Here is a 15339-nt window from a genome sequence, read left to right as displayed (position 1 = left end):
CAGACAGAGCTACAAAGAGGCGTGCCCAGGCGGAACACCCACACTCTGGAGAACTGGTTTCTTGTTCAGCCCCAGCAGCTCACTGGTAGGAAGAAGGTCGAGAATGACAGCTTCCCGAGACTACAGCTGATTAAAGTATTTTCTTTTTTGAGACAGGGTCTCACTGTGTCGCCCAGGCTGGACTGCAGTGGCACAAAGTCATCTCACTAACCTCCGCCTCCCAGGTTCAAGCAATTCTCCTGCCTCAGCCTCCTGAGTAGCTGGGATTACAGGCACATGCCACCATGCCCAGCTAATTTTTGTATTTTTAGTAGAGAGGGGGTTTCACCATGTTGGCTAGGCTAGTCTCGAACTCCTGACCTCAGGTGGTCCACCCACCTCAGCCTCCCAAAGTGCTGGGATTACAGGCATGAGCCACAGCGCCCAGCCTTAAAGTACTTTCTTTTTTTTTGAAACAGAGTTTGCTCTTGTTGCCCAGGCTGGAGTGCAGTGGTGAGATCTCTGCTCACCGCAGCTTCCGCCTCCCGGGTTCAAGTGATTCTCCTGTTTCAGCCTCCCTAGTAGCTGGGATTACAGGCACCTGCCACCACGTCCAGCTACCTTTCGGTATTTTTAGTAGGGACGGGGGTTTTACCATGTTGGCCAGGCTGGTCTCGAATCCCTGACCTCAGGTGGCCCCGCTGACTTGGCCTCCCAAGTCCTGGGATTACAGGCATGAGCCACTGCACCCCATCTTAAAGTACTTTTTTTTTTTTTTTTTTTTTTTTTTTTTTTTGAGACGGAGTTTCGCTCTTGTTACCCAGGCTGGAGTGCAATGGCACGATCTCGGCTCACCGCAACCTCCGCCTCCTGGGTTCGGGCAATTCTCCTGCCTCAGCCTCCTGAGTAGCTGGGATTACAGGCACGTGCCACCATGCCCAGCTAATTTTTGTATTTTTAGTAGAGACGGGGTTTCACCATGTTGACCAGGATGGTCTCGATCTCTTGACCTCGTAATCCACCCGCCTCGGCCTCCCAAAGTGCTGGGATTACAGGCTTGAGCCACCGCGCCCGGCTAAAGTACTTTTTAAAATAGCTTTTTATTATTGCTAAATTCCAGATGTTGCATTGCTAAAAATCTGCTGTGGGCAGTGGGAAGCCCCCAAAGGCTGCTTCCTGGGGGCCGGGTTGGGGGTGAACAGGGGACAGCTTGGGCTGCCTGTGCCTGGTGGTATACTTGCCTCAGCGGGTGCTGCTGACACTGGCTTATTTTTATTAGGTGAAGAGTGAAACAGACAAACATTCCACAATCCCACAATACTAAGGAACACATGACCATAGCCAGTGTTTCCAGCGGGTGGATACACACTGCCCGTGTCGTTGGTGAGCAGTTTCCCTCAGCCCATAGGACTCAGGGCTCGTTCGGGTGCAGAGTCCTCGCCTGTCCAGCTCACCCATGCGAATGCTGAAGCACCAGCAGGGAGTGCTGCCAGGGGGTTGAGGGCAAATTTGCTTAAAACCAGTTCACTGCTAACAAGAGACTCGTGTGTCTGGTTCCCCAAGAAAGCCTAACCTTTGTGTTTCCATTTCCATGGCATCTGCTCTCTGCAATTTAAATAAGGAACAGATAAGACAAGTCATCAGATATTCACACACCCATGAGAGGCATCTGAGGTGGGCAGGGAGCCAGGGCATCACAGCCCAGCACCCAGCCCCACGGGGGAGGATGACCTGGCACTGGGTGTTGGAGACCAACAGGGGGTGCATCATGTGGGGGCTGTGAGCAGCAGCGGTCTGCTGGGGGATGGGGACAAAGAGGAGTCTGCTTGGCGGGGGATTAAGTATACTTGGGGGTGAGGGAGGGGGTAAGAGTGATTATACATGCAGAAGTACTGAGGACAACAAGAGCAGGCTCTCACTGTTAGAGAAAGGAGTCACAGGGCCAGGCGCGGTGGCTCACGCCTGTAATCCCAGCACTTTGGGAGGCTGAGGCAGGTGGATCACAAGGTCAAGAGATTGAGACCATCCTGGCCAACATGGTGAAACCCTGTCTCTAAAAAACCAAAAATTTAAAAAAGAAAGGAGTCACAAACCTGGAAAGAGGGAAAAATAGTGGGAACACTGTGGCGGACTAGAATTAAAGATACTGGAATGGGCTGGGCGTGGTGGCTCAAGCCTGTAATCCCATCACTTTGGGAGGCTGAGGCGGGTGGATCACGAGGTCGAGAGATTGAGACCATCCTGGTCAACATGGTGAAACCCCGTCTCTACTAAAAATACAAAAAAAAAAAAAAATCAGCTGTGTATGGTGGCACGTGCCTGTAATCCCAGCTACTCAGGAGGCTGAGGCAGAAGAATTGCCTGAACCCAGGAGGCAGAGGATGTGGTGAGCTGAGATCGCACCATTGCACTCCAGCCTGGGTAACAAGAGCGAAACTCCGTCTCAAAAAAAAAAAAAAAAAAAAGATACTGGAATGCCGGGCGCGGTGGCTCAAGCCTGTAATCCCAGCACTTTGGGAGGCAGAGGCGGGTGGATCACGAGGTCAAGAGATTGAGAGCATCCTGGTCAACATGGTGAAACCCCGTCTCTACTAAAAATACAAAAAAAAAAAAAAACAAAAAAAAAAACACAGCTGTGTATGGTGGCACGTGCCTGTAATCCCAGCTACTCAGGAGGCTGAGGCAGAAGAATTGCCTGAACCCAGGAGGCAGAGGATGTGGTGAGCTGAGATCGCACCATTGCACTCCAGCCTGGGTAACAAGAGCGAAACTCCGTCTCAAAAAAAAAAAAAAAAAAAAAAAAAGATACTGGAATGCTGGGCGCGGTGGCTCAACCCTGTAATCCCAGCACTTTGGGAGGCAGAGGCGGGTGGATCACGAGGTCAAGAGATTGAGAGCATCCTGGTCAACATGGTGAAACCCCGTCTCTACTAAAAATACAAAAAATTAACTGGGCATGGTGGCACATGCCTATAATCCCAGCTACTCAGGAGGCTGAGGCAGGAGAATTGCCTGAACCCAGGAGGCGGAGGTTGCGGTGAGCCGAGATCACGCCATTGCACTCCGGCCCGGGCAACAAGAGTGAAACTCTGTCTCAAAAAAGAAAAAAAGAAAAAAAAATTAGCTGGGCAAGGTGGCTTGCGACTTGGGAGACTGGGGTGGAAGGATCACCCACTTAGGGGGCTGAAGTGAGCCAAGATCATGTCACTGCGCTCTAGCCTGGGTGACATGGTGAGACTCTGTCTCAAAAAAAGAAAAAAAAAAATTCACACTGGTGAGGGTTAAAGACATCATGTCCTTATAGCATTTAGGTGAAACTTAAATGTAGATTTTTTTTTGTTTTGGAGACAGAGTTTCACCATGCTGGCCAGGCTGGTCTCGAACTCCTGACCCTGTGATCCGCCCTCCTCAGCTTCCCAAAGTGCTGGGATTATAGGCCTGAGCCACCGCGCCCAGCAAATGTAGATTTAAACTTGAATTTCTTCTTTAGTCACCAGATCCCAACTGATGGCTGGGTGCCATACCCACCGCCTTACATGTATAAACTCACCCACCCTCAACAGCTCTCAGTAACCATGAGCTAAGTATTATTATTGCCTCCAAATCAGAGGAGGACCAGGAACAGAGAAAGATTCAGTCAAGGACGAGGTTCATGCAGCCAGAGGTGGAGGCAGAATTCAGACCCTCTTACCATTCTCAACCACGGTATATGTCAAGTGCACACCAATCTTGCACCAAAACAGGTGTTCAGAAAGAAACACATTTTTGTACAACAACACAATTTTTCCATGAGCCTCAGCATCTATGAAGTGCTAGGCTCTGAAGTGACACACAAAATTCAAATAACTGACCTCAAAGACCAACTCACTCTACAAAATCAAGTCACAACCATTGTGCAGGCGACCCTTGTTTTAAATATCTTCACCTTATTTGGTGGCCTCACTTGTAAAGTATTTTCAAATTGTTATTAACCTTCATGATCGAGGTCAACATTAGCAGTGACAGGACATATTAGCAGTGACAGGACAGCACGTATTCCCTGACACAACGTGGTGAGGACACACACATTGCCTCTGTGAGACTTTGGCTGCAAACGCACAACTTCAGTCCAATCTCGAGGAAGCATCCGACTAACCTGAGGCTTGTTCTACAAAATGACTGAGCACTTCTCCTTAAAATGGTCACCGTCATGGATGACAAGGTCACAGAGAAGGGGAGACCAAAGAGACATGATAACTAAATACAGTGTGAGATGTAGGGCAGAAAAGGGCATTAGAGAAAAACTGAGGAACTCCAAATGAGGTCCGTAGTTCAGCTAAAGAGCCTTGTACTCAGCTGGGTGCGGTGCCTCACGCCTGTAATCCCAGCACTTGGGGAGGCTGAGGCGGGCGGATCACCACTTGAGGTCAGGAGTTTGAAACCAGTCTGGCCACCATGGTGAAACCCCATCTCTACTAAAAATACAAAAATTAGCTGGGCGTGGTAGCACACGCCTGTAATCCCAGCTACTCAGGAGGCTGAGGCAGGAGAATTGCTTGAACCCAGGGGCGGAGGTTTCGGTGAGGTGAGATTGTGCTGCTGTACTCCAGCCTGGGTGACAGAGCAAGACTCTGTCTCAAAAAAAAAAAAAAGAGAGCATTGTACTCAGGGTAATTTCCTGGTTTTGATATTTGTACTATGGCTCTGAAGGTGATGATGAGACAGGAAGCCAGGAGGAGGAGATATGAGGACTCTCTGTATTATTTTTTCAACTTTTCTCAAAAAAAAAAAAGGGGTTTTTTTTTGTTTTTTTGTTTTGTTTTTTTTTTGAGATGGAGTTTCGCTCTTGTTACCCAGGCTGGAGTGCAATGGCGCAATCTCGGCTCACCGCAACCTCCGCCTCCTGGGTTCAGGCAATTCTCCTGCCTCAGCCTCCTGAGTAGCTGGGATTACAGGCATGTGCCACCATGCCCAGTTAATTTTTTGTATTTTTCGTAGAGACAAGGTTTCACCATATTGACCAGGATGGTCTCGATCTCTTGACGTCGTGATCCGCCCCCCTCGGCCTCCCAAAGTGCTGGGATTACAGGCTGGAGCCACTGCGCCCGGCCTTGTGTTTTTTTTTTTAACAAAAGAATTGACTGGGCATAGGAGAATTGCTTGAACCCAGGGGCGGAGGTTTCTGTGAGGTGAGATTGTGCTGCTGTACTCCAGCCTGGGTGACAGAGCAAGACTCTGTCTCAAAAAAAAAAAAAAAAAAGAGCATTGTACTCAGGGTAATTTCCTGGTTTTGATATTTGTACTAAGGCTCTGAAGGTGATGATGAGACAGGAAGCCAGGAGGAGGAGATATGAGGGCAGATCACTTGAGCTCAGGAGTTCGAGACCAGCCTGGGCAAACATGGTGAAACCCCATCTCTACAAAAAATACAAAAGTCAGCTGGGCATGGAGGCACACGCCTGTAATCCCATCTACCTGGGAGGTTGAGGTGGGAGAATCACTTGAACCTGGAAGGTAGAGGTTGCAGTGAGCCGAGACGGTGCCATGCACTCCAGCCTGGGTGACAGGATGAGACTGTCTCCAAAAATAAAATAAAACCGTAAAAAATAAAAATAAAATAAAAAAGATTTGCAGTGGGAGAAGGTTTCCCTGGAGATTACTTTGGATGCTTAAACAGATAAAATTGTTCTTTTTTTGTTTGTTTTTGAGGAGTCTCACTCTGTCACCCTGGCTGGAATGCAGTGGCAGGATCTTGGCTCACTGCAACCTCTGCTGCTTGGGTTCAAATGATTTTCCTGCCTCAGCCTCCCAAATAGCTGGGATTACAGGTGACTGCCACCACACCTGGCTAATTTTTTTTTAATTTTTGAGACAGAGTCTCACTCTGTCACTCAGGCTGGAGTGCAATGGCCTGGTCTCAGCTCACTGCAACCTCTGCTTCCCGGGTTCAAGTGATTCTCCCACCTCAGCCTCCCGAGTAGCTGGGACTACAGGAGCACGCCACCACACTTGGCTAATTTTCTTGTATTTTTAGTTGAGACGGGGTTTCATTGTCTTGGCCAGCCTGGTCTTAAACTCCTGGCCTTTGTGATCCACCCGCCTTGGCCTCCCAAAGTGCTGAAATTAAAAGTGTAAGCCCCCGTGCCCAGCCAACAAAATTGTTCTTATTGAAATTTACTAAGTCTATCATTTTTCTTTTTTCTTCTTTTTTTTTTTTAAAGATGGGGTTTCACCAAGATGGCCAGGCTGGTCTTGAACTCCTGACCTCAGATGATCCACCCACCTCAGCCTCCCAAAGTGCTAGGATTACAGGTGTGAGCCACCACACCTGGCCCTTCTTTTTTTTTTTTTTTTTAGACAGAGTCTTGCTCTGTTGTCCAGGTTGAAGTGCAATGGCACAGTCTAGGCTCACTATAACCTCCGCCTCCCAGGTTCAAACAATTCTCTTGCCTCAGCCTCCTGAGTAGCTGGGACTACAGGTGTGTGCCACCACACCCAGCTAATTTTTGTATTTTTAGTAGCGACAGGGTTTCTCCACATTGGCGAGGCTGGTCTCAAACCCCTGACCTCGTGATCCGCCCACCTCAGCCTCCGAAAGTGCTGGGATTATAGGCGTGAGCCACCTCACCCAGCCATTCTTCCTTTTTCTATACGACTGAATGCTAAGCATCTCTTAGATCAACCTAGAGTGCAGCTGCTAGTTACTGATTTGCAACAACATTTTTCAGTTATAAACTACAAAATAAATCAGTGTGCATACCAGAAACCAGGGCAGTGATAAGGCAGAAAGAAAACATCCCAGCAATCCTCTGCAAGAGAGGGGTTGAGCAAAATGGCCCACCAGCACATGAGGGCTGAGCCAAGAGCAGAGGTACGCGTGGCTGTCGCAACCATGGACACACACAGGAAGTGTCTTTTTGTTTTTGAGATGGAGTTTCACTCTTATTGCCCAGGCTGGAGTGCAATGGCACGATCTCGGCTCACCAAAACCTCCACCTCCCATTCAATCGATTCTCCTGCCTCAGCCTCCCGAGTAGCTGGGATTACAAGCGTGTGCCCCTACATCCGGCTAATTTTTGTATTTTTAATGGAGACAGGGTTTCTCCATGCTGGTCAGGCTAGTCTGGAACTCCCAACCTCAGGTGATTTGCCTGCCTCGGCCTCCCAAAGTGCTGAGATTACAGGCGTGAGCCACCGTGCCCGGCCAGGAAATGTCTTCTAAACAGCCTACCTGTCTTTTCCTTGATCTCACAGAGCACGCTGAAGAGAGCAGGCTTCATCCGATGGCAATTCAGAGCATGCTTCCTGAAAGGGAGGTGACAGAGGGGGGTGTGAGAAAAGAACAGTCATCTTGTCCCCAAGAGTAAAGATCTTCCATATTGATAAATCAAACCCAACCAGGTCTGCCACTCGGACTATAGATAAGCCACCTTATGAAAATGCAGTACAATCACATTTCATGTGAATTTTATTTGCACAAAGTCAATATAAAGGCCGTGTGTGGTGGCTCATGCCTGTAATCCCAGTACTTTGGGAGGCTGAGGTGGGTGGATCACTTAAAGTCAGGAGTTTGAGACCAGTCTGGCCAACATGGTGAAACCCTGTCTCTGTCAAAATACAAAATTTAGGCTGAGCATGGTGGCTCATGCCTGTAATCCCAGCACTTTAGGAGGCCAAGGCGGGTGGATCACCTGAGATCAGGAGTTCAAGACCAGCCTGGCCAACATGGTGAAACCCCATCTCTACTAAAAATACAAAAATTAGGCATGGTGGTGCGCACCTGTAATCCCAGCTACTCAGGAGGCTGAGGCCGGAGACTTGCTTGAACTTGGGAGGCAGAGGTTGCAGTGAGCCAAGATCACACCACTGCACTCCAGCCTGGGTGACAGAGTGAGACTCTGTCTCAAAAAAAAAAAAAAAAAAAAAAAAATTGGCCGGGCATGATGACATGTCTGTAATCCCAGCTACTCAGGTAGCTGAGACAGGAGAATTGCTTAATCCCAGGAGGCAGAGGTTGCAGTGAGTCAAGATCGTGCCACTGCACTCCACCCTGGGCAATAGACTGACCCTCTGTCTCAAAAAAAAAAATTAATATAATATTAATAATTGAATATGTAAATATTCAAAACATTTCCCATTATATGTAGAAGTTTAAACAATGCAAATAACTCATCAAAAACTATGGCAAGGCATTAGTGGCTCATGTCTGTAATCCCAACACTTTTGGGAAGCCAAGGCAGGAGGATCACTTGAACCCAGAAGTTAAGATTGGCCTGGGAAGCCGGGCACGGTGGCTCAAGCCTGTAATCCCAGCACTTTGGGAGGCCGAGGCGGGTGGATCATGAGGTCGAGAGATCAAGACCATCCTGGTCAACATGATGAAACCCCGTCTCTACTAAAAATACAAAAAATTAGCTGGGCATGGTGGCACGTGCCTGTAATCCCAGCTACTTAGGAGGCTGAGGCAGGAGAATTGCCTGAACCCAGGAGGCGGAGCTTGCGGTGAGCCGAGATCGCGCCATTGCACTCCAGCCTGGGTAACAAGAGCGAAACTCCGTCTCCAAAAAAAAAAAAAAAAAAGATTGGCCTGGGCAATATGGTGAGACCCACTTTCTTCAAAAATTTAAAAATTGGGAGCCAGGGTGGCTCAAGCCAATTGTCCTGGTGCAGAAGGAGGCGTGGTCAGGTGTTCGAGGCCAGCCTGGGCAACACATAAAAAGCCTTTCATCTGGACAGGCGCAGTGGCTCATACCTGTAATCCCAGCACTTTGGGAGGCGGAGGCAGGCAATCACCCGAAGTTGGGAGTTCTAGACCAGCCTGACTATCATGGAGAAATCCGTAAAAAAAAATACAAAATTAGCTGGAAGTGGTGGTGGATGCCTGTAGTCCCAGCTACTCAGGAGGCTAAGACAGGAGAATGGCTTGAACCTGGGAGGCAGAGGTTGCAGTGAGCTGAGATCGTTCCATTGCACGCTAGCCTGGACAACAAGCGCAAAACTCTGTCTCAAAAAAAAAAAAAAAAAAAAAGAAAGAAAGAAAGAAAAGAAAAGAAAAGCCTCTCATCCATTAAAAAAAAATTGTAAATTAGCTGGGTGTGGTAGTACTCCTGTAGTCCCAATCCCTCGGGAGGCTGAGACAGGAGGATGGCTTGAGTCCATGAGTTAGAGGCCGTAGTGAGCTATGAACACGCCAGTGTACTCTAGCCAGCACAAGAGAGACCTTGTCATTTTTTTTTTTTTTTCCCTTGAGATGGAGTTTCGCTCTTGTTACCCAGGCTGGAGTGCAATGGCACGATCTCGGCTCACTGCAACCTTCAGCTCCCTGGTTCAAGCGATTCTCCTGCCTCAGCCTCCCGAGTAGCTGGGACTACAGGCATGCGCCACCATGCCCAGATAATTTTAATTTTTGTATTTTTTTAGTAGAGATGGGGTTTCTCTATGTTGGCCAGGATGGTCTCGATCTCTTGACCTTGTGATTTGCCCGACTCGGCCTTGCAAAATGCTGGAATTACAGGCATGAGCCACCGTGCCTGGCTATAAATTTGTGTTTTTTAAGTCATGAAGCCTCTGGTAATTTTTTACGGTAGCAATCGAAAATGAATACGGGAAGCATTGAAGGACTTTGCAGAATGGCTGTTACATGGCCTGAACTGAAATTTTGAGCATTGATTTATTGAGATGTAGTTAAATACCATAAAATCTACCCTTTTAAAATGTAAAGTTCAGTGGCTTATGGTACCTTCACAATGTGAAACCATCACCACTAATTCCAGAACACTGATTTCATCACCCCAAAAAGAAACTCTGTACCCAGGAGGGATCACTCCACATTCTCCCCTCCTTCCACCTGCAACAACCACTCATCATTTTTTTTTTTTTTTTTTTTTTTTTTTTTTTGAGACGGAGTTTCGCTCTTGTTACCCAGGCTGGAGTGCAATGGCGCGATCTTGGCTCACCGCAACCTCCGCCTCCTGGGTTCGGGCAATTCTCCTGCCTCAGCCTCCTGAGTAGCTGGGATTACAGGCACGCGCCACCATGCCCAGCTAATGTTTTGTATTTTTAGTAGACGGGGTTTCACCATGTTGACCAGGATGGTCTTGATCTCTTGACCTCATGATCCACCCGCCTTGGCCTCCCAAAGTGCTGGGATTACAGGCTTGAGCCACCGCGCCCGGCACCACTCATCTTTCTGTGTGTATAGATTTCTCTCTTCTGGACATTTCACACAAATAGAATCATGCAATATATGACTTCTTGGGTCAGGCTTCTTTCACATAGCAAGTTTTCTTTTCTTTTTTTTTTTGAGACGGAGTCTGGCTCTGTCACCCAGGCTGGAGTGCCATGGTGCAATCTCAACTCACTGCAACCTCTGCCTCCCAGGTTCAATGATTCTCCTGCCCTGAGCCTCCTGAGTAGCTGGGATTACAGGTGCATGACACCACGCTCAGCTAATTTTTGTGTTTTTAATAGAGACGGGGTTTTTCTTTATTGGCCAGGCTGGTCTGAAACTCCTGACCTCAGATGATACAATTGCTTCAGCATCCCAAAATGCTGAGATTACAGGTGTGAGCCACCACACTCAATCTATTTTTATTTTTGAGACAGGGTCTTGTTCTGTTGCCCAGGCTGGAGTACAGTGGTGTGAACACAGCTCCTTGCCACTTCAACCTCCTGGGCTCAAGCAATCCTCCCACCTTAGCCTCCTGAGTAGCTGGAATGAGAGGCATATGCCACCACGCCTGGCTAATTTTTTTATTTGTTGTAGAGACGGGGTCTCATTATGTCACCCAGGCTGGTCTTGAACTCCTGAGCTCAAGTGATCCTCCCACCTCAGCATCCCAAAGTGCTGGGATTACAGGTATGAGCCGCTGTGCCCAGCCAAGAGAAGAGTTTTATGGAGAGAAGAGTAATCTGTGAGAAGTGCTGCTGAGAGATCAAGCAGAATAAGAACCCAGAAGAGAATCTGAGGCTGGGTGTGGTGGTTCACACCTGTAATCAGCACTTTGGGAGGCTGAAGTGGGAGGATCACTTGAGCTCAGGAGTTCAAGACCAGTCTGGGCAACAAAGCAAGAACCTGTCTCTACCAGATAAATAAATGAATGAAGAGAATTTGGATTTAGCAACACGAGGGTGACTCAGCAGAGGGGGAACAAGATTGGTAGAGAATTTGGAGTCGAAGAGGAAGCGGAAGCAGCAATCACAAAGTCTTTGATGTTTATCATAAGGGAGATCAAACAAACCTAAAAGGTGCTAAAAGAAAGGGTGTGTGTTAATCATGTTCTTTTTCTTTTTCTTTTTGAGACAAGGTCTCTGTTGCCCAGGCCAGAGTACAGTGGCCATGCTGTATCTGGACTCAAGTGATCCTCCCGCCTCAGCCTTGTTATAGTAAACCCAAGTTTCTCTTCAAAGAATCAGTATGTCAGTATGTTCAACTCTCTTTTTCTTTAATTCCCTATTTTAAAGTTTAACTTCCTTGTAATTTCAGTAAACAACCTTCTCCACCAGTTTTAATCAGTTTACATCTGTTCCTCGGGCTCCATCCTGACTCATCCCGGTCACCTGCTCTGGTCAATTTCTTTGACCTAGGCCACCCCTGGCTACCTGCTCTGACCCACCCATAACCGTCCTTCCCACCAAAACACCCACCCTGCCCCTCCAGCTCGGACACCTGCTCTCTTTAAAATAGCAAATCAGGATTAGTCTAGCTTGTGCGGTCTAGCCCTAACCAATAGGGGAACGACAAAGCAGTAGGGGCAACCCTCATCAGGCTCAGTACCCCTTCCCCCCTTGTCCAAGTGTGCAGCCACCATAGCTCCATCCATGAGCCATACCCTTCTGTAGAATTAAATTGCCTTGATGAGAGGATTTATCTTCAAGTGCCATTTCTTTTGCGGCATCCAAATTTTACTTATGTCAACCTCCTGAGTAGCTGGGACTACAGGTGGTGCTACCACACCTGGATAATTTTTATCTTTTCTTTTTTTTTTTTTTTTTTTTGAGACGGAGTTTCACTCTTGTTACCCAGGCTGGGGTGCAATGGCGCGATCTCAGCTCACCACAACCTCCGCCTCCTGGGTTCAGGCAATTCTCCTGCCTCAGCCTCCTAACTGGGATTACAGGCATGTGCCACCATACCCAGCTAATTTTTTGTATTTTTAATAGAGACGGGGTTTCACCATACTGACCAAGATGGTCTCGATCTCTTGACCTCATGATCCACCCGCCTCGGCTTCCCAAAGTGCTGGGATTACAGGCATGAGCCACCGCGCCCGGCCTTATTTATTTATTTATTTTTTTAAGATGGGGTTTCACCATGATGGTCAGGCTGGTCTTGAACTCCTGACCTCAGGTGATCCACCCACCTCGGCCTCCCAAAGTGCTAGGATTACAGGCGTGAGCCACCGTGCCTGGCCAATTTTTTTAAAATGTTTTTGTGGAGCTGAAGTCTCACTGCATTGCCCAGGCTGGTTTTGAACTCCTTGACTCAAGGGATCCTCCCGCCTTGGCCCCCCAAAGTGTTGGGATTATAGGTATGGGCCTGGCCTATTAACCATGTTTTTTATCTTGCTTTGACATTCTGGGGCTTGGAGAGACTGCCCTTACCGCGGTTAGCTTATTACTACAGGCAGCAAACAACTGGCCAAAGACCATGCCATTCATATGCAAATCAACCAACCCAAAGCCCTGATTCCCAATCATCTTCTTAATTTAATGCTCAAATGCAACGCTAATATTTCCCCAGCCCTAAATCAGCCCAGGGCCAGGTACTGACCAACTAGACCACTCCTCTAGTGTAGAGACCGCCAAAATTATTTAAACTATCTAACCTAAGCTTGCTCAAACTTGCCTGCCATACCGTGCCCATTCCTTCCTGAGGAAATCACCATAAAAGCTCTGGGCAGTGCTTTCCCTCCCTCCACTGTCACTCCCTGACCCAGGTGCTTCCCCATGTGGCCCTACACTGCACGGTGTGCCCCCTCCTCTGGAACTGCAAATAGTAAACTTTCAACAAAGCAGTTGTCTCCATGTTTGTCGTCTTGCCATACCTGATCAAAACAAATCCCGGGTAAAAATCAAGGCCAAGGGGTAAGTCAACGGAGGTTTTTTTGTCTTTTTGTCTTTTTTTTTTTTTTTTTTTTTTTTTTTTGAGGTGGAGTCTTGCTCTTATCACCCAGGCTGGAGTGCAAAGGCATCATCTGGGCTCACTGCAACCTCCGCCTCCCAGGTTCAAGTGACTCTCCTGCCTCAGCCTCCCGAGTAGCTGGGATTACAGGTGCCGGCCACCACACCCAGTGATTTTTTGTATTTTTAGTAGAGACGGGGTTTTGTCATGTTAGGCCAGGCTGGTCTCGAACTCCTGACCTTGTGATCCCCCAGCCTTGGCCTCCCAAAGTGCTGGGATTATAGCCGTGAGCCATCACACCCAGCCCTTTTTTTTGAGACAGGGCTCTGTCTTGCCCAGGTTGGAGTGCAGTGAAACAAGCTCAGTTCACTGCAGCTTCCACCTCCCAAGTTCAAGTGATTCTCCTGTCTCAGCCTCCAGAGTAGATGGGATCACAGGTGCCTGCCATCACACCTGGCTAATTTTGGTATTTTTAGTAGAGATGAGGTTTCACCATGTTGGCCAGGCTGGTCTTGAACTCCTGACCTCAGATGATCCACCTTCCTCAGCCTCCCAAAGTGTTGGGGTTACAGGCGTGAGCCACCATACCTGGCCTCTTTTTTCTTTTTCTTTTTTTTTTTTTTTTTTGAGACAGAGTCTCACTCTGTTACCCAGGCTGGAGTGCAGTGGTGCAATCATGGCTCACTGCAACCTCTACCTCCCGGGTTCATGTGATTATCCTGCCTCCGCCTCCAGAGTAGATGGAATTATAGGCATGCGCCACAATGCCCAGCTAATTTTTGTATGTTTAGTAGAGACAGGGTTTTGCCATGGTGGCCAGGCTGGTCTTGAATTCCTGGCTTCAAGTGATCCACCAGCCTCAGCCTCCCAAAGTGCTGGGATTATAGGCGTGAGCCATGGTGCCTAGCCTGTTGCCTTTCTTTGACTTTTCTTAAAGAGGTTCTAGCACATATTTATATGCCAAAAAGCCAGTCTATAGAGAGAGAATTTGATAATGCAAGGATAGGTTACTGGCCGGGCGCAGTGGCTCACGCATGTATTCCCAGCACTTTGGGAGGCTGATGTGGGCAGATTACCTAAGTCTGGAGTTCAAGAGCAGCCTGGCCAACATGGTGAGTCCCCATCTCTTTTTTTCTTTTCTTTTTAATTTTTTTTTTTTTTTTTTTTTTTTCTTTTTAAGATGGGGTTTCACCATGATGGCCATGCTGGTCTTGAACTCCTGACCTCAGGTGATCCACCCACCTCAGCCTCCCAAAGTGCTTGGATTACAGGCGTGAGCCACTGCACCCGGCCAGTGAGTCCCCATCTATACTAAAAATATAAAAATTAGCCAGGCATGGTGGCGTGTGCCTGTAATCCCAGCTACTCGGGAGGCTGAGGCAAGATAATTGCTTGAACCTGGGAGGCGGAGGTTGCAGTCAGCCGAGATCATGCACTCCAGCCAGGGTGACAGAGCAAGACTCTGTCTCAAAAAAAAAAAACAAAAAAAACAAAACAAGGATAGAGGAACTGAAATGCAATGGTTATGTACATGCAGCACAACTTCAAGGAACAACTTTGATGAGTACTATGTTATTATTTTAACATTTATGATGATGATGATTTTAAATCCTGTAACTCTGTCATCCAAGTATCCACTATTAAAAGATGCGGCCACGGCTGAATAATGTATCTGAAAATCAATAACTTCACAACAGAAATCAGATTTGATTAACATCATGAGAGGCCAGGCATGGTGGCTCATGCCTGTAATCCCAGCACTTTGGGAGGCTGAGACGTGCGGATCACTTGAGGTTAGGAATTTGAGACCAGGGTGGCCAACATGGCGAAACCCTGTCTCTTCTAAAAATGCAAAACATTAGACAGGCATGGTGGTGTGCACCTATAATCCCAGCTACTCACTGAGGCAGAAGAATCACTTAAATCCAGGAGGTGGAGGTTGCAGTGAGCTGAGATCGTTATCACTGCACTCCAGCCTGGGCAGCAGAGTGAGATTCCATCTCAAAAAAACAAAAGGAATACAACTGGGGCAGAACTAATCTTTGTCTCTGAACCTCAAATATAAAATATTTGTGGGGGATGAGATGAGATATGAACTTCTGAAAATCTAAACTTGAATGTCAGCCTTTCTTATAAGTTATATAGTTGTTGATTACATGACATATTCAATTTAAAATATTATTTTGTTTCCACAGAAGCAGTATTAACATTAATTAAAATGGACTCTGGTTATAGCTCATCTCTAGAAATTTAATTTT

The 15339-nt window shown here is 47.5% G+C and overlaps 1 protein-coding gene across 1 annotated transcript in view; it reads right to left on the bottom strand.

Moving 5' to 3' along the window:
* The window catches only part of PBX4 (PBX homeobox 4), a 48858-nt gene that overhangs the window by 24462 nt on the left and 9057 nt on the right, over nucleotides 1-15339 (bottom strand). Inside the window, exon 2 of the mRNA XM_039466198.2 lies at nucleotides 7190-7263. Within this exon, the coding sequence (XP_039322132.2) occupies nucleotides 7190-7263 (74 nt within the window). The remainder of the gene's footprint in view (nucleotides 1-7189; nucleotides 7264-15339) is intronic.

This window comes from Saimiri boliviensis, chromosome 14 (genome assembly GCF_048565385.1).
Source record: "Saimiri boliviensis isolate mSaiBol1 chromosome 14, mSaiBol1.pri, whole genome shotgun sequence".
NCBI classification, from domain to species: domain Eukaryota; kingdom Metazoa; phylum Chordata; class Mammalia; order Primates; family Cebidae; genus Saimiri; species Saimiri boliviensis.
The sequence above is the reverse complement of the archived record's forward strand: the minus strand, read 5'-3'. Positions and strand labels throughout refer to the sequence as shown.